Source organism: Nerophis lumbriciformis, linkage group LG38 (genome assembly GCF_033978685.3).
Source record: "Nerophis lumbriciformis linkage group LG38, RoL_Nlum_v2.1, whole genome shotgun sequence".
Lineage (NCBI taxonomy): Eukaryota > Metazoa > Chordata > Actinopteri > Syngnathiformes > Syngnathidae > Nerophis > Nerophis lumbriciformis.
In genome coordinates, this window is record NC_084585.2 from 9,091,612 (window position 1) to 9,116,471 (window position 24,860).

Here is a 24,860-nt window from a genome sequence, read left to right on the forward strand (position 1 = left end):
TCGCTTGTGTGTGTGAAAAGCCGTAGATATTATGTGACTGGGCCGGCACGCAAAGGCAGTGCCTTTAAGGTTTATTGGCGCTCTGTACTTCTCCCTACGTCCGTGTACACAGCGGCGTTTTAAAAAGTCATTCATTTTACTTTTTGAAACAGATACCGATAATTTTGAAACCGATACCGATAATTTCCGATATTATATTTTAAAGCATTTATCGGCCGATAATATTGGCAGTCCGATATTATGGGACATCTCTAATTATTAGAGATGATTAAAGTGTAAATATATGTAATTGTACATTTATTTTTGTCATACATTTATTAAGAAAAGATAAGGTACTTTATTTACACATATTATTTCCACGCTTTCGGGGGCCACACAAATTGATGTGTCGGGTCAGATTTGGCCCCCGGGGCCATGAGTTTGGCATCTGTGACCTACCGTATTTTTCGGAGTATAAGTCGCTCCGGAGTATAAGTCGCTTCGGATTATAAGTCGCACCGACCGAAAATGCATAATAAAGAAGGAAAAAAACATATATAAATCGCACTGGAGTATAAGTCGCATTTTTGGGGGAAATGTATTTGATAAAAGCCAACACCAAGAATAGACATTTGAAAGGCAATTTAAAATAAATAAAGAATAGTGAACAACAGGCTGAATAAGTGTACGTTATTTGAGGCATAAATAACCAACTGGTATGTTAACGTAACATATTATGATAAGAGTCATTCAAATAACTATAACATATAGAACATGCTATACGTTTACCAAACAATCTGTCACTCCTAATCGCTAAATCCCATGAAATCTTATACGTCTAGTCTCTTACGTGAATTACATAAATAATATTATTTGATATTTTACGCTAATGTGTTAATAATTTCACACATAAGTCGCTCCTGAGTATAAGTCGCACCCCCGGCCAAACTATGAAAAAAAACTGCGACTTATAGTCCGAAAAATACTGTAAGTTGAGGTACTACTGGAGCTCTATGTCTTTTATTGTTGTACGAGGACATTACTGTGGAGTGTTGAGGTGTTACTGCCAAATAAGTCACAGCACACTGTTGCACTTTGCTTTTAAGACATTCAAAATAAATTGAACCTTGTTAAACGCCCAACTTTGTGACGGATGCAACTTTCCCTTGTCAAAGGCCCGCCATGTGACCTCCGGACCCTTGTATCATGCAGACAATCAGAAGGGGTTGTAAAATATATTTGTGTCTGTGTGAGCGTGTTACCTTGGCCTTCCACATGTCAGGAACGCCATTGTTGTACAGGCTGTTGGCCATAAGCTCCAGTTCTGATGACATCACCACCAAACCCTTCAGAGCTTTCACAATATCACTGAGACTCTGTGCAATGACAGCCAGCAAAGTGTTGTATCTGAACAAGGACAAAAGACAAAGTGCATGTTACTTCCTTTGTACTGTATTCTTTATATTTGGAAGCAAACATATTAAGATTCAAAGTACAACAGGTGGCGTCAAATATTGGTTTAAGTTTAACAGTTAGTTTAGTTATTCCATAACAGCTTACAGAGGATCGGAATGTCTTTTCTTTCACTTCATTTTGGTACAATGTCAGTATTAAAAAACATAATTAAATATATTTGTTTTCTTGTATTGTTACATTAATAGCTGTTGTATTGTTATAGAATGGCTTGTTAAACATTTCATAGGATTTTCAGAGGGAGGAAAAACCAAGACATTTAATATAAAATGTAAAATTAATAAATACATTAAAATAAAAAAATAAAAAATGGTTAAAAGCCATCGTCCCGGGTAGCATTTCATTTCGTCCCGTACATTTTTAAAATAATAATAACAATGAATAATTTCTAAGTCTTTGTTAGCCGTTTGTGAAGTTTTGTGCTCGTGCGCTACGTTCGCTCTCCTGGGGGCTAAACCCCCCCTGTCCTTAAAAGCTAGTGACGCCCCTGCTACACACCGTCTGGAAGTCCAAGCAACATAGCTTAAGAACAAAGGTCCGACTTTACAACAGTAATGTAAAATCTGTATTGTTGTACGGCTCGGAGTGCTGGCGAGTAACATCCTACGACATGAAAAAAGTCGAAGCCTTCCACAATGGATGCCTCAGGAAACTCTGTCGAATCTTCTGGCCCGAGAAAATATCCAATGCACATCTATACAAGAAGACCAAGTGTGGTACTAGAGATCAAATGCCGCCGATTCCAATGGCATGGGCATGTTCTGAGGATGGACCAAGACCGCATCCCCAAGATCGCACTACGTTGGACTCCACCTGGGAAAGGGAAGCAAGGCCGGCCCAAGAACACGTGGCGGCGTACGGTGACAGCTGAGCTGAAGGAGATGAACCTAACCTGGGGCGAGGCACAGCATGTTGCTCAAGACAGGTCCAGATGGAGGCAGATCGTCGAAGCCCTATGTCCCGTCAGGGACGAAGAGGATTAAGTAAGTAAATTTAATGCGCCTTATAATCCGGAGCGCCTTTTGTATGAAAATAGACCTGAATAGACCCGCTCATCGGCAGTGCGCCTTATAATCCGGTGCGCCCTATGGTACGGTAATTTATTTCACGTCGACCCCACTTTGTGAACTACTTCACTAAAATGCAAGAGGCGTCCAAGCTGTGGACATTCTGACAGAGTAAAAGAGATAAAGTTTACCATGAATTGATTAACATGGACCCCGACTTAAACAAGTTGAAAAACTTATTGCATACCTGCCAACTTTTGAAATCAGAAAAACCTAGTAGCCAGGGTCCAAGGGCCGCAGGCCCCGGTAGGTCCAGGACAAAGTCCTGGTGGAGGGTTCAGGGCTTCGCCCCCCGACGCAAAATGATTATTAGCATTCAGATTGTTGCTAAAACCATCACTTTTCTATCAGTCACAGTGACTTTTCAAAACAAAAATATTACAGCAAAAATCATATGGGTTGATTGACATGTTTATTCTGTAAGCTAACTTCAATAGTTTGAAATTATTTTGACAGTTAATGCCAGTTATCCTGTCAACCTTTCACAAGACTTCAATTTGTTAATTGAAAGTATAAACAGTATAAACACTTTTTACAGTAAACAAATGGTAAAACAGTACTAAACAATTCCATAAAAAAAAAAATTGGTGTCATTATTAACTTTCTGTCCAAGCTTGTATAATCTACTGCCTTGTTCAATTGTAAAAAATATTCTGTGCCTAAAATTCACATTTCTATCACAATTATCATACTGTAAACATGGTAAGCTAACTTCATTAAAATTAATAGTCCTGTCAATAGCATGGAATTACAATTCAAATGTAGTTTTTTTGTAAGCCTTTCAAAAGAATTCAAAATATGAAAAATTAATGAAAATTAATTTAAGCCATCAGACACTTGAAAAGTGGCACATCACATCTCTAATGTAATCATTTTAACTTTTCAACAGAAATAGCACTGCAAAAATATTATGGACATACTTCTGTATTTTGGTAGTTATGCTGTCAACATTTAACAAGATTTCTTCAACTTGGACTTGTTTTAAATGTTTTATGCCACTTCAAGTTGTCAAAGACGTGCTGTGAAATACAGCCGACAAGATTGCTCACCAAACACGAAGCAAGGCCAAAGCGCATGCGGTGCAGGAGAACAAAGGACTTCTTTCATTTAAGGTTTGTGATAAACCATCAAACTCATTCGTTAAAAGGACTCTATAGTAATATAAAGCGAGTTTTTCTGGACATTATCATGCAAGAAAAGTTTATTTTTGGGACCGCGATCACCGCGTGATGATTTTTAAAGGTTGCATTACAAACATTTAACTGTCCCATGTGATCAGCCAGTGCGATTGGAAGTCCATGCTCAATTATTGCCTCCGTAAATAAAACTTCGGCATTTATCACATCCAAAGAATCTGTTTGGGCGACGAAAAACGTTGAAAGTTTTCCACTTGTATCGCTAGCAACGGCATTAGACTTGTGTTTTTTTGTCCCAACGTGGTCTTTTACATCGCTAATTCCTCCGTGTCCGATCGAAAAATCTTGTCTGCACAAGGTGCAATTCGCGTAGTTTTCACCCTTTTTTTTTTTTAATTAATGAAAAACCGTATTTTTTATCACTGCAACCGTAACCCGGAATAGGTTGATGAAAACCGTACGAATTACGGGAAAACCGGAGTAGTTGGCAGGTATGTTATTGGGGTGTTACCATTTAGTGGTCAATTGTACGGAATATGTACTGTACTGTGTAATCTACAAACAAAAGTTTCAATCAATCAATCAATCAATCAATCAAAAGTTGAGGTTGTCACCTGATGACCTCCTGCATAAGGACTGTGTTCATGGACTCTTCATAGAGCACGGGGTACTTGTCCATCACCTCTTGAATATTAAAAGGCTGCGGGACCTTCACCACGATTCCGCTTACTATTTCCTCCACTATCTGTTGTGCAGGAAGAGGTCGGTCAACAGTTACACAAAAAAACCCAACACAGTGCACACTAAGTAGGACTTGAGAAAAAATAAACACCTCCTCCAGGGTCTTGCCACCAGCGGACGCAGTTCGAGGCTGGAGACGTAGCACAGCTCCCAGCAGAGCAAACGTCTCGTTCTGGGCAAAGCTGATGTTCGCGTTGTCATGGAGACCAAAGATCTCAGGTGTATCGTTGATGGGCAGGCTGTGGATGTATGCCAAGTAACCCTACGGGCAGACATGTCATGCATCCAAGGTGTGACTTGTAAAAAGTACATTTACAGCGATTGTGAGAAAGAAAACAACATAATGCTAGGGGTGTAACGGTACGTGTATTTGTATTGAACCGTTTCGGTACGGGGGGGTTCGGTTCGGTTCTGAGGTGTACCGGACGAGTTTCCACACGGACATATTAAGCTAAGCTAAAGTCTTAACAAGCTGCTCCGCTTCCTTCTGCCTGTCTCTGTCAGTCCTCTACACAGCACCCAGCATTGTCCCACCCACACAACCATCTGATTGGTTACAAACAGAGCGGTAACAGCCAATCAGCAGTGCGTATTCAGAGCGCATGTAGTCAGTGCTTAGCGTTTAGCAGGTAATCATCAGGCAGCGGACTCTCCCCAAATGATAATAAACACCTCCCAGTCAACTACTAGTAACATCACTATGAGCCCGTTGACCTTCTAGAAATATAAACTGCAGCTCAGCTCGCTCGCAGTCCTGGCTTGAGGTGAAGGCTAATTCGCTTTTAGCGTAACGTTAGCTCATTTTGCGGTGTGTGTGATACGGACAGCAAAGCCCTGTCTGTCTGTCATTTCAATTGAGCTTTTTCTGTGTTGATTGAGCTGTGTTGAAGCAGCAAAAAAGGACATTATGTTAAATGAAGAGTTTCTGTCTCTGATAGTTGATATAATAATGTAACTGCATCATTAAAGGGGAACATTATCACAATTTCAGAAGGGTTAAAACCATTAGAAATCAGTTCCCAGTGGCTTATTTTATTTTTCGAACTTTTTTTTCAAAATTTTACCCATCACGCAATATCCCTAAAAAATTTGATTGATTTTAACCATCGTTATATACACCCGTCCATTTTCCTGTGACGTCACATAGTGATGCCAACACAAACAAACATGGCGCATAGAACAGCAAGCTATAGCGACATTAGCTCGGATTCAGACTCGGATTTCAGCGATTCAACAGATTACGCATGTATTGAAACGGATGGTTGTAGTGTGGAGGCAGTAGCGAAAACGAAATTGAAGAAGAAACTGAAGCTATTGAGCCATATCAGTTTGAACCGTATGCAAGCGAAACCGACGAAAACGACACGACAGCCAGCGACACGGGAGAAAGCCAGGACGAATTCGGCGATCGCCTTCTAACCAACGTTTGGTATGTGTTTGTTTGGCATTAAAGGAAATTAACAACTATGAACTAGGTTTACAGCATATGAAATACATTTGGCAACAACATGCACTTTGAGAGTGCAAACAGCCCAATTTTCATCAATTAATATATTCTGTAGACATACCCTCATCCGCTCTCTTTTCCTGAAAGCTGATCTGTCCAGTTTTGGAGTTGATGTCAGCAGGCCAGGGAAGCTAGGGTCGATATTCTTCTCTTGATCATCTTCGGTGGCATAAGGGACGGTGTGAGCCAAGACATCCAGGGGGTTTAGCTCGCTCGTCTGCGGGAACAAACTGCCGCCATTGCTTGCCGTGCTACCGAGGTCCTTTGTCCCTGAATTGCTCACACACTCCGGCAGATTCAATGGGGGTCTGGCGGCAGATTTCTTTGACTTTATCGTTGGAAATGCATCTGCTTTGAGTGTCGCAGGATATCCACACATTCTTGCCATCTCTGTCGTAGCATAGCTTTCGTCGGTAAAGTGTGCGGAACAAACGTCCAATTTCGTGCCACTTTCGCATCTTTGGGCCACTGGTGCAACTTGAATCCGTCTCTGTTCGTGTTGTTACACCCTCCGACAACACACCGACGAGGCATGATGTCTCCAAGGTACGGAAAACAGTCGAAAAAACGGAAAATAACAGAGCTGATTTGACTCGGTGTTTGAGAAAATGGCGGATTGCTTCCCGATGTGACGTCACAACGTGACGTCATCGCTCCGAGAGCGAATAATAGAAAGGCGTTTAATTCGCCAAAATTCACCCATTTAGAGTTCGGAAATTGGTTAAAAAAATATATGGTCTTTTTTCTGCAACATCAAGGTATATATTGACGCTTACATAGGTCTGGTGATAATGTTCCCCTTTAAGCCTACATGAACTCCATGGTGTTGAGGGATGAATAGTCTCTCCTATTGCTATTGTACTATTTTTTCCAGCTATAGTTACATGAATCATTAGTAATGGAGCAGCCTAGTTTTGAATGGCAGGGTCCCTGCTATCACATGTTGATCAAAAATATAACATTTACATAATAAAAATCAACTACAAGCTTCCCAAATGCTGTAATAAATTAAGCATGATGAGTTGACTTGAAACTGTTTAATGTTGCACTTTTTATATGTAGAAGAAAAGTTTTGTCATTTTATTTAATCTGAGCAACAACTTGAGGCAGTTTAATGTTGATTAATGTGGGCAGAATTATTATAGTGTTCCCAATGTTAAAAGGATTTGGTAAATAAATAACCCAAAAATGTATATTTTGTTGTTTTCTTACTGTACCGAAAATGAACCAAACGGTGACCTCTAAACCGAGGTACGTACCGAACCGAAATTTTTGTGTACCGTTACACCCCTACATAATGCACATTAAAAAGTATTTCAAATGCTTATCTAACCTTGATATCCACATTTGTTTCAATCTGCCGGTAAACTCCAGATGCAGAGTAGATATGTTCCTCACTGAGCACAGCAGGACAGTAGAAATCTTCCAGCACACTGAGGAGACAACGCCTGTCCCACTCATCTGTCACACGGCCGCCGTAATTGATCTCCCCCGCAGTGTATTTCAGCACCTGGCCAGACGTCCAGGCAATGAATCAGACGTTAGTCACAGACTGTATGTGAATGTAACGATAGGATCACCTTAAAGTAGCAGTAGAATGGAAAAACAAGTTGACTTCATATGCTTGACTGTGTTTCATTGTATCCATTAAAGCAGGGGTGTCAAACTCATTTTCACTGAGGGCCACATCGCAGTTATGGCTGTCCTTCTAGGGCTGCTTGTAGCAGTGAGTAATAAATGAATATACAGTCCTGGTCAAAAGTTTACATACACTTCATCCATCCATCCATCCATCTTCTTCCGCTTATCCGAGGTCGGGTCGCGGGGACAGCAGCCCAGACTTCCCTCTCCCCAGCCACTTCGTCCAGCTCCTCCCGGGGGATCCCGAGGCGTTCCCAGGCCAGCCGGGAGACATAGTCTTCCCAACGTGTCCTGGGTCTTCCCCGTGGCCTCCTACCGGTCGGACGTGCCCTAAACACCTCCCGAGGGAGGCGATCGGGTGGCATCCTGACCAGATGCCCGAACCACCTCATCTGGCTCCTCTCGATGTGGAGGAGCAGCGGCTTTACTTTGAGCTCCCCCCGGATGACAGAGCTTCTCACCCTATCTCTAAGGGAGAGCCCCGCCACCCGGCGGAGGAAACTCATTTCGGCCGCTTGTACACGTGATCTTGTCCTTTCGGTCATAACCCAAAGCTCATGACCATAGGTGAGGATGGGAACGTAGATCGACCGGTAAATTGAGAGCTTTGCCTTCCGGCTCAGCTCCTTCTTCACCACAACGGATCGATACAGCGTCCGCATTACTGAAGACGCCGCACCGATCCGCCTGTCGATCTCACGATCCACTCTTCCCTCACTCGTGAACAAGACTCCGAGGTACTTGAACTCCTCCACTTGGGGCAGGGTCTCCTCCCCAACCCGAAGATGGCATTCCACCATTTTCCGGGCGAGAACCATGGACTCGGACTTGGAGGTGCTGATTCTCATCCCAGTCGCTTCACACTCGGCTGCGAACCGATCCAGCGAGAGCTGGAGATCCTGGCCAGATGAAGCCATCAGGACCACATCATCAGCAAAAAGCAGAGACCTAATCCTGTAGCCACCAAACCAGATCCCCTCAACGCCTTGACTGCGCCTAGAAATTCTGTCCATAAAAGTTATGAACAGAATCGGTGACAAAGGGCAGCCTTGGCGGAGTCCAACCCTCACTGGAAACGTGTCCGACTTACTGCCGGCAATGCGGACCAAGCTCTGACACTGATCATACAGGGAGCGGACCGCCAAAATCAGACAGTCCGATACCCCATACTCTCTGAGCACTCCCCACAGGACTTCCCGAGGGACACGGTCGAATGCCTTCTCCAAGTCCACAAAGCACATGTAGACTGGTTGGGCAAACTCCCATGCACCCTCAAGGACCCTGCCGAGAGTATAGAGCTGGTCCACAGTTCCACGACCAGGACGAAAACCACACTGTTCCTCCTGAATCCGAGGTTGGACTATCCGGCGTAGCCTCCTCTCCAGTACACCTGAATAGACCTTACCGGGAAGGCTGAGAAGTGTGATCCCACGATAGTTAGAACACACCCTCCGGTTCCACTTCTTAAAGAGAGGAACCACCACCCCGGTCTGCCAATCCAGAGGTACCGCCCCCGATGTCCACGCGATGCTGCAGAGTCTTGTCATACACTTGTAAAGAACATAATGTCATGGCTGTCTTGAGTTTCCAATCATTTCTACAACTCTTATTTTTTTGTGATAGAGCAGGGGTCGGCAACCCAAAATGTTGAAAGAGCCATATTGGACCAAAAATACAAAAAAAAATCTGTCTGGAGCCGCAAAAAATTAAAAGCCATATTACATACAGATAGTGTGTCATGAGATATAAATTGAATTAAGAGGACTTAAAGGAAACTAAATGACCTCAAATATAGATACAAATGAGGCATAATGATGCAATATGTACATACAGCTAGCCTAAATGGCATGTTAGCATCGATTAGCTTGCAGTCATGCAGTGACCAAATATGTCTGATTAGCACTCCACACAAGTCAATAACATCAACAAAACTCACCTTTCATGCACAACCTTAAAGGTTTGGTGGACAAAATGAGACAGAAAAATAAGTGGCATAAAACACGTCCTAGAAAGTTATACATGTAAACAAACTACGGTGAGTTCAAGGACCGCCAAAATTAGTAGGACAAAACGCCGCTCGCCAAATACTCGAATCAGTGAAGCATGTTTAATATAAACAGTGTGCTTTTTAACAATTAGGGAGGTTTGTGACATGTTTGTCCGCCCTACAGAAACCATATTAAAACAAAAAATAGATTGTTTTCCCCCATACTTGTCAACCCTCCCGGATTTTCCGGGAGACTCCCGAAATTCAGCGCCTCTCCCGAAAACCTCCCGGGACAAATTTTCTCCCGAAAATCTCCCGAAATTCAGGCGGAGCTGGAGGCCACGCCCTCTCCAGCTCCATGCGGACCTGAGTGACGTGTTGACAGCCTGTTCACAACATTGCCGTAAACAGCAATGTTGTGACACTTTTAAACAGGACAATACTGCCATCTACTGTACATGCATATGTGACCCACCCATAATGTGTCACATTTTTGTGTTGATTTATTTATTTTATTTTGTGGTTTGAATTCGTTTTTGGAGCTGTCATTCCACATTTATCAGTATTCACATTGGTCAGTAGGGGGCAGAAGGGCGTTTCTTCCCAATTGAATGCTATCACCTGCAGACCGGAAGTGTCTTGTCATTCTGATGAGCGCGACCAGTCTGTGAACAATTGAAACGTCCCGCGTGCTTTTTCCTCCTGTATAACAGGTTAGTTTTGGTGAATCAACTCACTGAATAATATCCATGTGATCTTTATAAGTTTAAGTACACATTCTGATGGTGGAGCCTAACTCTAAAGTGTTTGAGAGTTGTAGTTTGTATTTGTGAATGAATCCAGTGCACAGCTGCAGTAATAAATACAAAAAGGCGACGTGAGTGCGCAATGTTTATATAGGAACTTCTGATCCTAATTCAGACTCCCTAATTAGAGCTCCCGTTTTCTTATTGATTTTATAATGTATATTTGTATAATGTGTGTGTTCTGAAATAGTGACAGAGAATAGAACAAGGATGGCCAATTCAACCCTTAACTCAACAATGAGTAGATGAGTGTTATGTGTGTGTATATGTGTAAATAAATGAACACTGAAATTCAAGTATTTCTGTATATATATATATATATATATATATATATATATATATATATATATATATGTAATAATATATATATATATATATATATATATATATATATATATATATATATATATATATATATATATATATATATATATATATATATAGCTAGAATTCACTGAAAGTCAAGTATTTCTTATATATACATATATATATATATATATATATATCTTCACCACGCCCCGCCCCCTCCCCGACCACGTCACGTCCGCTTTTCCTCCATACAAACAGCGTGCCGCTCCAGTCACATAATATATGCGGCTTTAACACACACATAAGTGAATGCCATGCATACTTGTTCAACAGCCATACAGGTCACACTGAGGGTGGCCGTATAAACAACTTTAACACTGTTACAAATATGCGCCACATTGTGAACCCACACCAAACAAGAATGACAAACACCGTAACACAACAGAACAAATACCCAGAACCCCTTGCAGCACTAACTCTTCCGGGACGCTACAATATACACCCCCCGCTACCAACAAACCCCCCGCCCATCTACCGAATTCGGAGGTCTCAAGGTTGGCAAGTTTGCAGCATTGTCCACACATTTAAGTCAGGACTTTGGGAAGGCTATTCTAAAACCTTCATTCTAGCCATTCCTTTACCACTTTTGACGTGTATTTTTGGTCATTGTCCTGTTGGAACACCCAACTGCGCCCAAGACCCAACCTCCGGGCTGATGATTTTAGGTTGTCCCGAAGAATTTGGAGGTAATCCTCCTTTGTCATTGTCCCATTTACTCTCTGTAAAGCACCAGTTCCATTGGCAGCAAAACAGGTCCAGAGCATAATACTACCACCACCATGCTTGGCGGTAGGAATGGTGTTCCAGGGATTAAAAGCCTCACCTTTTCTCCTCCAAACATATTGCTAGGTATTGTGGCCAAACAGCTAAATTTTTGTTTCATCTGACCACAGACCTTTCCTCCAGAAGGTCTTATCTTTGTCCATGTGATGTCAGATGAAACAAAAATTGAGCTGTTTGGCCACAATACCCAGCAATATGTTTGGAAGAGGGCAGCACAGTGGAAGAGGGGTTAGTGCGTCTGCCTCACAATACGAAGGTGCTGAGTAGTCTGGGGTTCAATCCCAGGCTTGGGATCTTTCTGTGTGGAGTTTGCATGTTCTCCCCGTGACTGCGTGGGTACTCCAGCTTCCTCCCACCTCCAAAGACATGCACCTGGGGATAGGTTGATTGGCAACACTAAATTGGCCCTAGTGTGTGGATGTGAGTGTGAATGTTGTCTGTCTATCTGTGTTGGCCCTGTGATGAGGTGGCGACTTGTCCAGGGTGTACCCCGCCTTCCGCCCGATTGCAGCTGAGATAGGCTCCAGCGCCCCCCGCAAACCCGAAGGGAATAAGCGGTAGAAAATGGATGGATGGATGGATGTTTGGAGGAGAAAAGGTGAAGCCTTTAATCCCCTGGAACAACATGCCTACCGTCAAGCATGGTGGTGGTAGTATTATGCTCTGGGCCTGTTTTTCTGCCAATGGAACTGGTGCTTTAAAGGAGGATTACCTCCAAATTCTTCCGGAAAAGCTAAAATCATCAGCCCGGAGGTTGGGTCTTGGGCGCAGTTGGGTGTTCCAACAGGACAATGACCCCAAACACACGTCAAAAGTGGTAAAGGAATGGCTAAATCAGGCTAGAATGAAGGTTTTACAATGACCTTCCCAAAGTCCTGACTTAAACGTGTGGACAAACCTTCATTCTAGTATATGGATCATCATTTCCCCCCCAAGTAATCTCTGACAAAGTCTGCTTGATTAGCACTGTTGTTGATGGGAAGGGATCTGTGGTTCCTTCCGCTACGTCACGGATGACGTCACTAGCGTGCTCATTATCTTCTCAAAATGGCTCTGCGGTCTATTATTACTCTTTTGATCATATCTATTTACACGCAAACCTTGGAAGTCGTTTGGTGTCATAAATCCGATATATATTATAATGGCTTCAATATAGAGGCAACTTGTTTTTCCGTTCTACTGCTACTTTAAAGATAGTGACGTTTTATCAGATTGAGCAGAAAAAAAAATGCAAGAAGAGGTTGCCTGATCTGATGTGTGTGCCTTGGTTACTTGGTCTGATGTTGTATTGAATAAATACTGTCTTTGGACACAGACATACAGTGTACAATAATTTCAATCAGCTAATATTGGCAAAAGATTGGGGTTTTAAAGGGGAACTGCACTTATTCTGAAACTTTGCCTATCATTCACAATCTATATGTAAGACAAGCACGTTTCCTTTTTATGCATTCAAACTAGTAAAAAAATGCTGTCTGCTTACAATGGAGCCTACAAGAGTCGCTCTAATCTGCCTATAAAGTGTCTCAAAAAACATCCAAACACACCAATCAAGGTTTTGTTTACATGCTGTAAGTATACAGTATATGTAATGTAGTAACAGACACATTCATAATAACATGAAATATTTACGTATTTTGCTCATTTTAAGCACACAGCGGCGCATTAATTTCATAGACGCCAGTGTTTCCCACACATTCATTTATTTGTGGCGGCCCGCCACGAAAGAATTACGTCCGCCACAAATGGATTTTTCGGCTTTTGACTCGCTCGACCGCTCATAAAAACAATGGGACTCTGTCTGTGAATGTACCTTGTAGTTACAACTCCGGTGCAGTAGGTGGCGGTAGCCTACTATGCATTGTAACTCCGCCAATAGCACTTAATTCACCGCACTTAATTCACCTGGTGGGCCAGAAGAAGAAGAAGAAGAAGAAGAAGAAGACGAAGACGAAGACGAAGACGGAGACGGACGGACGGGATCAAAATACGAGGGTAATACTGCAGCATGTGAATGCAATGAAAAGAATAAAATCTGAGCCAACCAGCTGTTAAAATGTTGTCCAGGTTAATGTTTTGGCCATTAAAGGCCCTTCATTTCAAGATTTCAACTGTGATCGGGCTTTAAACAGGTGGCTGACCTGTTCAGATGGGTGTAACTGCTACTGGTCAAATAATGTGAAATAGCATTTAATTTGACATGTATGCAATGTCATTTAAATGTAATTATAGATAATAATAATAATAATAAATACTGTGTAGTGTTGTAAATAGTCAACGGGAAGGATTTTAGTAAGATATAAGCCATGAGCACTACACAGCCAGAAAAAAACCTAGGCAGGACAAGTAAAAATATTGGGGCAAGTAGATTTGAGAAGTCGGGCAAGTAGAAAAATTAGGGCGGAGGGAACAGGTGAGACTCAGCAAACACTGAAAAATAAAGCAGGGTCAGATCAGAAGAGCACTTTTCTCATGAAAAGGGTCCTAATTTATATTTTTATGTGCCTTATAGAGAGGACCACGACAAAACATACACCTCTGGCTCTGTTTCACTTCATGTTGCTGGTAAATAATATGGTTGTAGTAGTAGGCTAAAGTTAAATTATTTAGTATTCACTAATTAAAGGGACAGAGCTTTAAGAGACATTTTAGCTTTTATATTTTATAAGATATATTTTTTGTAAGAACCACAATTAATAAATATATTTCAGTGAATAACTAATTGTTCAAATTTGTATATAAATATGTACATAAAGTGTTGTAATTATATTCCAACTCCGCGTTCTTCTTGGTCATCGCCGCTGCCGCCGCCGCCCCCCGTCCACACCACCACAAATAGATGCCTGCCCTGTGGGAAACACTGGACGCATATCGCAACGTTAATTTTTTACAACTACAACACTGATTACTAGGGGTGTGGGAAAAAAATCGATTCTAATTCGAATCGCGATTCTCACGTTGTGCGATTCAGAATCAATTCTCATTTTTAAAAAATAGATTTTTTTTAATTTTTTATTTATTTTAATTTTATTTTATTTATTTATTTTAATTAATCAATCCAACAAAACAATACACAGCAATACCATAACAATGCAATCCAATTCCAAAACCAAACCCGACCCAGCAACACTCAGAACTGCAATAAACAGAGCAATTGAGAGGAGACACAAACACGACACAGAACTATCGTTTTTTTTAATGTTTTTTTTAACATTTTATTATGTTTTTAACTTTTAAATTGTTTTATTATTGTTGTTGTCTTAAGACTATTTTATGTAGGTTTGTTTTAAAAGCACTGAGCTGGATTGCTGTCCAATTTCGTTGTTTCCATACAATGACAATAAAGGTATTCTGATTCTGATTCTGAATATTAGTTACAACTTCAACATAGCAGTGATTAAAAATCCCTCATTGACATTATCATTAGACATTTAAAAAAAAAAGGAAAAAAAAAGAACAATAGTGTCACAGTGGCTTACACTTGCATCGCATCTCATAATCTTGACAACACACTGTGTCCAATATTTTCACAAATATAAAATAAGTCATATTTTTGGTTCATTTAATAGTTAAAACAAATTTACATTATTGCAATCCGTTGATAAAACATTGTCCTTTACAATTATAAAAGCTTTTTACAAAAATCTACTACTCTGCTTGCATGTCAGCAGACTGGGGTAGATCCTGCTGAAATCCTATGTATTGAATGAATAGAGAACCGCTTTGAATCGGGAAAATATCGTTTTTGAATCGAGAATCGTGTTTAATCGAAAAATAAATAAATAAATTGATTTAGAATCGAATCGTGACCCCAAGAATCGATATTGAATCGAATCGTGGGACACCCAAAGATTCGCAGCCCTACTGATTACTACTCATGCAGACTTCCATGAGCCAAAAAAATTTATAAAACATCATTTACTGTACAATGTCTGCTCTCATTGAGATTTCGAACTGTGAGGATGTTGGTATATTCCCTTTTAGATGAAGAATGACTCATAATAAAAGGGCATTAAAAAAAGACATATGGGTTCTTGCCTCTCATAGGGATTGTGAATTATAGCATACTTGCCAACCTTGAGACCTCCGATTTCGGGAGGTGGGGATGGGCGTGGTCGGGGTGGGACGGGGGCGTGGCTAAAAGGGGAGGAGTATATTTACAGCTAGAATTTACCAAGTCAAGTATTTCATATATATATATATAAGAAATACTTGACCTTCAGTGAATTCTAGCTATATATATATATATATATATATATATATATATATATATATATATATATATATAAAATAAATACTTGAATTTCAGTGTTCATTTATTTACACATATACACACACAACACTCATCTACTCATTGTTGAGTTAAGGGTTGAATTGTCCATCCTTGTTCTATTCTCTGTCACTATTTTTCGAACCATGCTGAACACCCTCTCTGATGATGCATTGATGTGTGGCACGCACAAAAGTGCTTTCATCAAATGCACTAGATGGCAGTATTGTCCTGTTTAAGAGTGTCACAACATTGCTGTTTACGGCAGACGAACTGCTTTACGGTATACAAAAACGTGACTGCTGTTGTTGTGTGTTGTTGCCGCGCTGGGAGGACGTTAATGAAACTGCCTAACAATAAACCCACATAAGAAACCAAGAACTCGCCCTCCATCATTCTAGAGTTATAACGTATAAACAGCGTATGCTGTTTATATTGTGGGTTAGCGGACTCAGGTCCTCATGGACCTGAGTCCGCCTGAATTTCGGGAGAAAATTTGTCCCGGGAGGTTTTCGGGAGAGGCGCTGAATTTCGGGAGTCTCCCAGAAAATCCGGGAGGGTTGGCAAGTATGATTATAGGCAAAATTCCAAAAGAAGTGCAGTGTTCCTTTAAATTTCACTGTTAATGATTGAGAAAGATCCTTAAAGAAATCTGGTTCATATATGAAAAATCTGCAGACAGGAAGTTGCATTCATATAACTCAGGGGTCGGGAACCTTTTTGGCTGAGAGAGCCATGAAAGCCAAAGATTTTAAAATGTATTTCCGTGAGAGCCATATTATATGTTTTAACACTGAATACAACTAAATGCGTGTATTTTTAAGTAAGACCAACATTTTTAGAGTGTAATAAGTCTCTTATTCTTTTTAATAACATTGTTATTCTGAAGCTAATCAATAATAAATAAAATACTTCTTACCAATAATGCGACTTCTTGAACAGGTGCGGTAGAAAATGGATGAATGGATTAAAATCCATGAGAATATTTTTTTATTTTGAACGTTGTTTTTAACGCTGTGATTACCAGCGGAATTATTCATTACTTATCATGTTAAGCAATGTCGGCTAAGATTTATCTGAGAGCCAGATGCAGTCATCAAAAGAGCCACATCTGGCTCTAGAGCAGGGGTCGGCAACCTTTACCAGTCAAAGAGCCATTTTGACCAGTTTCACAAATTAAAGATAACAATGGGAGCCACAATAATTTTTGGAAATTCAAAACGAAATAACACTGCATAAAAAGAATTTTTTTTGCTTTGTGCTATGTGTAAACTAGGGGTCTTAGACATGCTGCCCATACCTTACTATGGAATTTCAATGCTGGTGCGGCATGCGGGCTTTATATGAATGGCGCTTGTCAGCGTCATGCGTGCCGTGTTGGTACAGCATATATAGCACCCACTACAACCAGCGTGCATGATCAACCACACGTTATATGGGGCTTTCGCTTGCTCACGTAGGTGACATCAAGGCATAATTGGTCAACAACCACACAGGTTACACTGACGGTGGCGGTATAAAAAAAACAAAAAACTTTAACACTCTTACTAATAATGCGCCACACTGTGAACCCACACCAAACAAGAATGACAAACACATTTCGGGAGAACATCTGCACCGTAACACAACATAAACACAACAGGACAAATACCCAGAATCCCATGCAGCCCTAACTCTTCCGGGCTACATTATACACCCCCGCTACCAAACCCCGCCCACCTCAACCGACGCACAGAAGGGGAGGGGGGTAGCGGGGGGTGTATATTGTGGTGTCCCAGAAGAGTTAGTGCTGCAAGGGCTTCTGGGTATTTGTTCTGTTGTGTTTATGTTGTGTTACGGTGCGGATGTTCTCCCGAAATGTGTTTGCCATTCTTGTTTGGTGTGGGTTCACAGTGTGGCGCATATTTGCAACAGTGTTAAAGTTGTTTATACGGCCACCCTCAGTGTGACCTGTATGGCTGTTGACCAAGTATGCGGGGCATTCACTTGTGTGTGTGAAAAGCCGTAGATATTATGTGATTGGGCCGGCACGCAAAGGCGGTGCCTTTAAGGTTTATTGGCGCTCTGTACTTCTCCCTACGTCCGTGTACACAGTGGCGTTTTAAAAAGTCTTAAATTTTACTTTTTGAAACCGATACCGGTAAATTTGAAACCAATATCGATAATTTCCGATATTACACTTTAAAGAATTTATCGGCCGATAATATCGGCAGTGCGATATTATCGGACATCCCTAATATATACGTTAGGTCACAAAAAAACACAGAAGCTATATCATCCCTACAAGCCTGTTTCGCAGGTTTCCCTGCTCGTCGGGGGCGGGGGGGGGGGGGGGTCTGTTGATGTGTGAGGGAGCAGGGTTGGGGTGGGGGCAGGGTTTGGTGGTAGCAGGGGTGTATAATGTAGCCCGGAAGAGTCAGGGCTGCATGGGATTCTGGGTATTTGTTCTGTTGTATTTATGTTGTGTTAAGGTGCAGATATTCTCCCGAAATGTGTTTGTCATTCTTGTTTGGTTTTGGTTCAAAGTGTGGCGCATTATTAGTAAGAGTGTTAAAGTTGTTTTATATGGTCACCGTCAGTGTAACCTGTGTGGCTGTTGACCAAGCATGCCTTGCTGTCACGTACTTGTGCAAGCGGAAGACGCATACTGCATAACAAGTGGTTGGGCTGGCACGCTGTTAATGCAGCTAGTAGAGAGCGCCAAATGCTGTACCATCATACCACGCCCTTTTCAGGGAGTTTTCTATGAGGCACTGAAACCCGGAAGTTACCCGGGAAAATCGGGGGGTCGGCAAGTAATCTGCCGAGCCGCATCAGAGTGATCAAAGAGCCGCATGCGGCTCCGGAGCCGCGGGTTGCCGACCCCTGCTCTAGAGCCATAGGTTCCCTACCCCTGATATAACTGAACAGACAACCCACACAATAACTGCCCGTTAAGCTTTACCAGGCGGAATGAAGTCACCTTATATGGAGTGGTCTGGTACTCGTCCAGAAACATTTTGAGCTGGCTGATGCAGATGCTTAGATCGCCATCGGTGAACTCGTAGGGAATATTGAAGCCCAAAGGTCCAAACTTTCTTCGCTCAAGAGCAATCCCGTGGAACAAACAGAGAGACAAGAGCAACGACTTCAAGTGTGCTACCTGGAGAGAACAAAATTGAGTCAAATGAATTCAAGAAGTTTAGTTTTTTACCCCTCAAAAGAGTGTACCTTGTTAGAGGTAGTGATAAAATCATTTGTGAGCTTCAGGTAGGTTTTCTGTAGGTTGGCCTTGATGCCTTTGGGCAACTCAATGGTCATCTTTGTCCCATTTTGAAGGATGGACACTGGGAACCTGTTGCTGGGGAGACTTGTGAGCCACAAACGGAAATCTTTGTGCACCTGTGACAAAGGCGGTGAAGGAAGTCATTCTGGCGGGGAAGTCAAAACAAAAACATTGCGCAGTCTCAACTGCCGGGTACCTTCAGGTCGATGTTCTCAATCAGACTCTCCAGTGACGGCATCCAACTGGGAGCGAGGTGACAGTTCTGAAAGAAGACCCACTGACCTCTTTCCATGGCAGTGCGCATCAAGGCTTCAGCCAAAGGGCCCTGAATCCCACAGAGAGCAAATTTTAAGAACACCAAACTAGAAGCCAGGTTATTGTATGTTGAAGTCAGAATATTTTGAGTACATCTAAGAAGGAGCGTCTCTAACCTGGCCTTGGCCAAGTGAGATGGCACTCATTTTCTTGGAAAAGTGCATGGCATCTGCAAACTTGTAGAGGTCAGAGGCTGGGTCAGTGCCAGGAGACAGAACAAAGATGAGGGGAGAGGAAGGGGACGACTCCTTGAAGACCACAGACAGGTCTGATGTCTAGTTGAAAGATATCAACAATGAGAATAAGAGCTATAGATACACACATGCTGCCTGTTATAAACTAGGATTGTCAAAGTTAATATGTTAACCATGGACATGATTTTTTTGGGTGGTGGAGTCTGGCAGGACATGTCTCCTACACCTTTTAATATCCAGAAATAATGTTACGGTATTGAATGGAGACAAGTCAAACACTAGCGCCAGGCGGAACATGGCAGCTTGTTCCTTTAGACCGCCCACAAGCTCATTGATTGGCTTTCTGGGGCTGCCTTCTTGTCAACGTGACAATGAAACAAATCCAAACATCAGGAGTCTAGTGCTCCACTTAAAGGTTGTTATGTTATCAAAATAAGAACACAAATTTCAGCTAGAATGTTCACAATTCATGGAGGCGCAACGATTTATGTATAAGTCTTTTGTTCCATTGGACATTGTTCTATTACCAGCAAGGACATACAAGGTAAACATTAGACTAAATCATAATGTAAGCTTGATAAACTCATTTATTTAATTCTGTTAATTTTGTACAAAAAAATTTAACTATTGGATCAATTGTTTTCTATGGTGGCCTGGAAGTGCAAAACACTACATTGCAAAAACTGAAATCTAAGTAAGTAATAAGAAATATCTCAAATAAGGGTGATATTTGCTTATTTTCTGTCTGATAAGATAATTCTTCTCACTAAGCAGATTTTATGTTAGAGTGTTTTACTTGTTTTAAGTGCTTTGGTCCTAAATGATCTCAGTAAGATATTAAAGTTTGTTGCTGAGATTTGATGACCTATATTGAGTAAAACATGCTTGAAACTAGAATATCAACTGTTGCAAAGCTGTGTCATCAACACTCACAAGTATAAAACTACTTTTTTAAAGTAATAATTTCTTATTTCAAGCATGAAAAAAAAAATCATGATTTTGACAATTGTGTCTCATAATTAAAACAGATGACAGCCAAATGGACTTTGCTGTTTTATTTTCAATGAAACAATAGAAAACACGTACTCATATAGTAGTACAGTTGGCACAGTACAGTAAACTGACAGTTAATATTTAAACATTTAACATTTCAAACAATTTTGAACAGAAATAGTTCATGCACATTCAGATAAATTCCTCAAATTTACAATTAAAAAGATTTCTGCCGGGGAAAGGGCTGTATATATGCGCACTAATTGACTGAAAGAGCACGCACTTGGCGCGATGATGTCATGTTATCCATGGAAAAATGCATTTTTAGACAATATGATTTGCCTGAGTGGCTAGGAGACCCCGAGAGTAACAAGCGCTTGCCTTGTTGCCTTTCCATTAAGAACAATAAATTAGTTTTTAGTATAAGTTTGCTGGTTTCAAGAAATGTAATGCCGAGCGCATATCATTATGTCAAGATAATGGCACTAGCATTTACTTCATTTAAGAATGTTTTTCAACATATTGAGCAAAAAGGTCTCATATTTTTTTTCTACCAAGAAAAGTGCACTTGTTATTAGTGAGAATATACTTATTTTAAGGTATTTTGGGGTTCATTGAGGTTAGCTAATTAGGGACCTCAATGTCCCTTTGGGACAGAGGACCCTATTGTATTTCGTGTGTTTTATTATTATTATTCCGCCGCCTCTTTGAGCTCTAATTTGACCCCCTTAACATGCTTCAAAACTCACCATATTTGACACACACATCAACACTGTCGAAAATTGCCATCTAATAAAAAAACAAAAACAAAAAAAGAACTCAAAATTGCGCTCTAGCGCCCCCTAGGAAAAAACACAGACAAAACTGCTTGTAACTTCCGGTAAGAATGTCGTAAAGACATGAAACAAAAACCTCTATGTAGGTCTGACTTAGACCTAGATTTCATACATTGACATCTTTCAGCAAAAATTAACAGGCAATTGGAAATTCCCCCTTCAAAACAAAATTTTAGTAAAAACAGTCACTTTTGCCTCTTTGAGCTGTAATTTGACCCCCTTAACGTGGACCCCGACTTAAACATGTTGAACAACTTATTGGGGTGTTACCATTTAGTGGTCAATTGCACGGAATATGTACTGTACTGTGCAATCTACTAATAAAAGTCTCAATTAATCAATCAAAAAAAGCACTTTATATGTAGAAAGGTTTTGTTAAGAAACCATTCTGACCCTTATCTTATTTAGTTTTTATTGTATATATGTTGACCACATTAACCCTGGCAATGGACCCTGTGTGTATATGTATGTTATACCATTGTTTACACATTTGGTAAATAAATAACCAAAACATGTATATTTTGTTGTTTTCTTACTGTACCAAAATTAACCGCATCGTGACCTCTAAACCGAGGTACGTACCGAACCAAAATGTTTGTGTACCGTTTACACCCCTACCAAATAGGTGAAATTAGATAATCTCCCACGGCACACCAGACTGTACAATGCAAAAACTGAAATCTAAGTAAGATGAAATATCTCAAATAAGGGTGATATTTGCTTATTTTCTGTCTGATAAGATAATTCTTCTCACTAAGCAGATTTTATGTTAGAGTGTTTTACTTGTTTTAAGGGTTTTGGTCCTAAATGATCTCAGTAAGATATTACAGCTTGTTGCTGAGATTTGATGACCTATATTGAGTAAAACATGCTTGAAACTAGAATATCAAGTGTTGCAAAGCTGTGTCATCAACACTCACAAGTATAAAACTACTTTTTTAAAGTAAAAATTTCTTATTTCAAGCATGAAAAAAAAAAAAATCATGATTTTGACATAATTGTGTCTCATAATTAAAACAGATGACAGCCAAATGGACTTTGCTGTTTTATTTTCAATGAAACAATAGAAAACACGTACTCATATAGTAGTACAGTTGGCACAGTACAGTAAATTGACAGTTAATATTTAAACATTTAACATTTCAAACAATTTTGAACAGAAATAGTTAATGCACATTCAGATAAATTCCTCAAATTTACAATTAAAAAGATTTCTGCCGGGGGCCGGGCTGTATATATGCGCACTAATTGACTGAAAGAGCACGCACTTGGCGCGATGATGTCATGTTATCCATGGAAAAATGCATTTTTAGACCATATGATTTGCCTGAGCGGCTAGGAGACCCCGAGAGTAACAAGCGCTTGCCTTGTTGCCTTTCCATTAAGAACAATAAATTAGTTTTTAGTATAAGTTTGCTGGTTTCAAGAAATGTAATGCCGAGCGCATATCATTATGTCAAGATAATGGCACTAGCATTTACTTCATTTAAGAATATTTTTCAACATATTGAGCAAAAAGGTCTTTTTTTTTTTTCTACCAAGAAAAGTGCACTTGTTATTAGTGAGAATATACTTATTTTAAGCTATTTTTGGGTTCATTGAGGTTAGCTAATTTGACTTGTTTTGGAAAGTCTTGACAAGCCAAATTTTCTTGTTCTATTGGCAGATAATTTTGCTTAGTTCAAATAAAATACCCCTAATTTTATTTTATTTTTTTCTTGTTTTTGAACACTGACCTTCTGCAGTGTGTGTCTGTATGCGGGGTAAAACTATGGAACAAACTGTACTTACAACACAAGCAATGCCAAACTGTTAATCAATTTGAACTATTATACAAACATGGGGTCTGGTTCAAATAAAGAGATGAGGGTCTATAATCAATCAATGTTTATTTATATAGCCCTAAATCACAAGTGTCTCAAAGGGCTGCACAAGCCACAACGACATCCTCGGTACAAAGCCCACATAATGTGACCTGCAATTGTACTCTGTCTCAAAGTGTTTACCTGTGCTAAATTTTTCCTTATCATTATTGCTATGTTGTCTATTACCATTGTTGGCATGTTGTCTATTACCATTGTTGGTATGTTCATTCTTCCTACATTGTTGGTATAAATTATTGTTACAGCGTAATAATTATTGTTACCAGTGGTAATAACACCATGATAAAACATTTGTATTATAATCATTGAACAAAGAAACAGTGAAATTCAATGTATTAATCACTGAATTGAGAATTGGGGGTGGGATTAAATAAGTTATCTTCTTCTCACTCCCTTTCAGGCAAAACTGGACAATCATGCATTACATACTATACACAGAGGTGGGTAGAGTAGCCAGAAATTGTACTCAAGTAAGAGTACTGTTACTTTAGAGATTTATTACTCAAGTAAAAGTAAGGAGTAGTCACCCAAATATTTACTTGAGTAAAAGTAACAAGTATGTTGTGAAAAAACTACTCAAGTACTGAGTAACTGATGAGTAACATACACACACATATCATATATATATATATATATATATATATATATATGTATATATATATATATATACATATATACACATACATTGATATATACAGTATATCATTTATATTTATTTATTTTGCCGTTTTTGTTTACATGTTAAAGGTGTTTTAATGAATATACATGCATGTTCAACACATATAGATTCCTTTCTTTCATGTTGACAAGAATATAAGTTGGTGTATTACCTGATTCTGATGACTTGCATTGATTGTAAAAAGACAGCAGTGCTTAACGTCCACGTTTTCAAATGCAGGAGAAAAAAAGTTCCTCCTTTCTGTCTAATACCACATGAAAGTGGTTGGTTTTTGGTATCTTATTTGTCCAGCTTCCATATTTGTTTTCACACACTTTACAAGAAATACATTGGCGGCAAATTCCGTAGCTTGCTAGCTTGTTTGCGCTGGCTTTCGGAGACTCTTGTTTTGAAAGCGCAGGCGCGATGGAGCGGCACTTTTATTGTGAAGACAGGAACTGTGCAGTCAGTCTTTAGGCTTGTGACGGGATGTACGTTTGAAATAAAAAAGTGTCTTTTTTCCTTCACACTTTTGATTGATTGATTGAAACTTGTATTATTAGATTGCACAGTACAGTACATATTCCGTACAATTGACCACTAAATGGTAACACCCCAATAAGTTTTTCAACTTGTTTAAGTCAGGTCATGTGACCGCCTGGCTCTGTTTGATTGGTCAAACGTCACCAGTGACTGCATTTTATTGGTGGAACGGAGTGAAACGTCACCAGTAAGGCAGGCACTTTGAAGGTCTGTCTGACAGACCAAAACAAACAAAGCGTGCATTAACAGATCGATAAAAATTAGTAGCGAGTAGCGAGCTGAATGTAGATAAAAGTAGCGGAGTAAAAGTAGCATTTCTTCTCTATAAATATACTCAAGTAAAAGTAAAAGTACGTTGCATTAAAACTACTCTTAGAAGTACAATTTATCCCAAAAGTTACTCAAGTAGATGTA

The 24,860-nt window shown here is 40.1% G+C and overlaps 1 protein-coding gene across 1 annotated transcript in view; it reads right to left on the reverse strand.

Moving 5' to 3' along the window:
* Positions 1–24,860, reverse strand: part of dnah1 (dynein, axonemal, heavy chain 1) — a 175,343-nt gene that overhangs the window by 10,635 nt on the left and 139,848 nt on the right. The window contains exons 68-75 of the mRNA XM_061932510.2: positions 19,456–19,614; positions 19,221–19,349; positions 18,970–19,140; positions 18,722–18,901; positions 7,237–7,413; positions 4,488–4,658; positions 4,270–4,400; positions 1,242–1,386 (exon numbers count right to left, since the gene is read on the reverse strand). Of these exons, the coding sequence (XP_061788494.1) occupies positions 1,242–1,386; positions 4,270–4,400; positions 4,488–4,658; positions 7,237–7,413; positions 18,722–18,901; positions 18,970–19,140; positions 19,221–19,349; positions 19,456–19,614 (1,263 nt within the window). The remainder of the gene's footprint in view (positions 1–1,241; positions 1,387–4,269; positions 4,401–4,487; positions 4,659–7,236; positions 7,414–18,721; positions 18,902–18,969; positions 19,141–19,220; positions 19,350–19,455; positions 19,615–24,860) is intronic.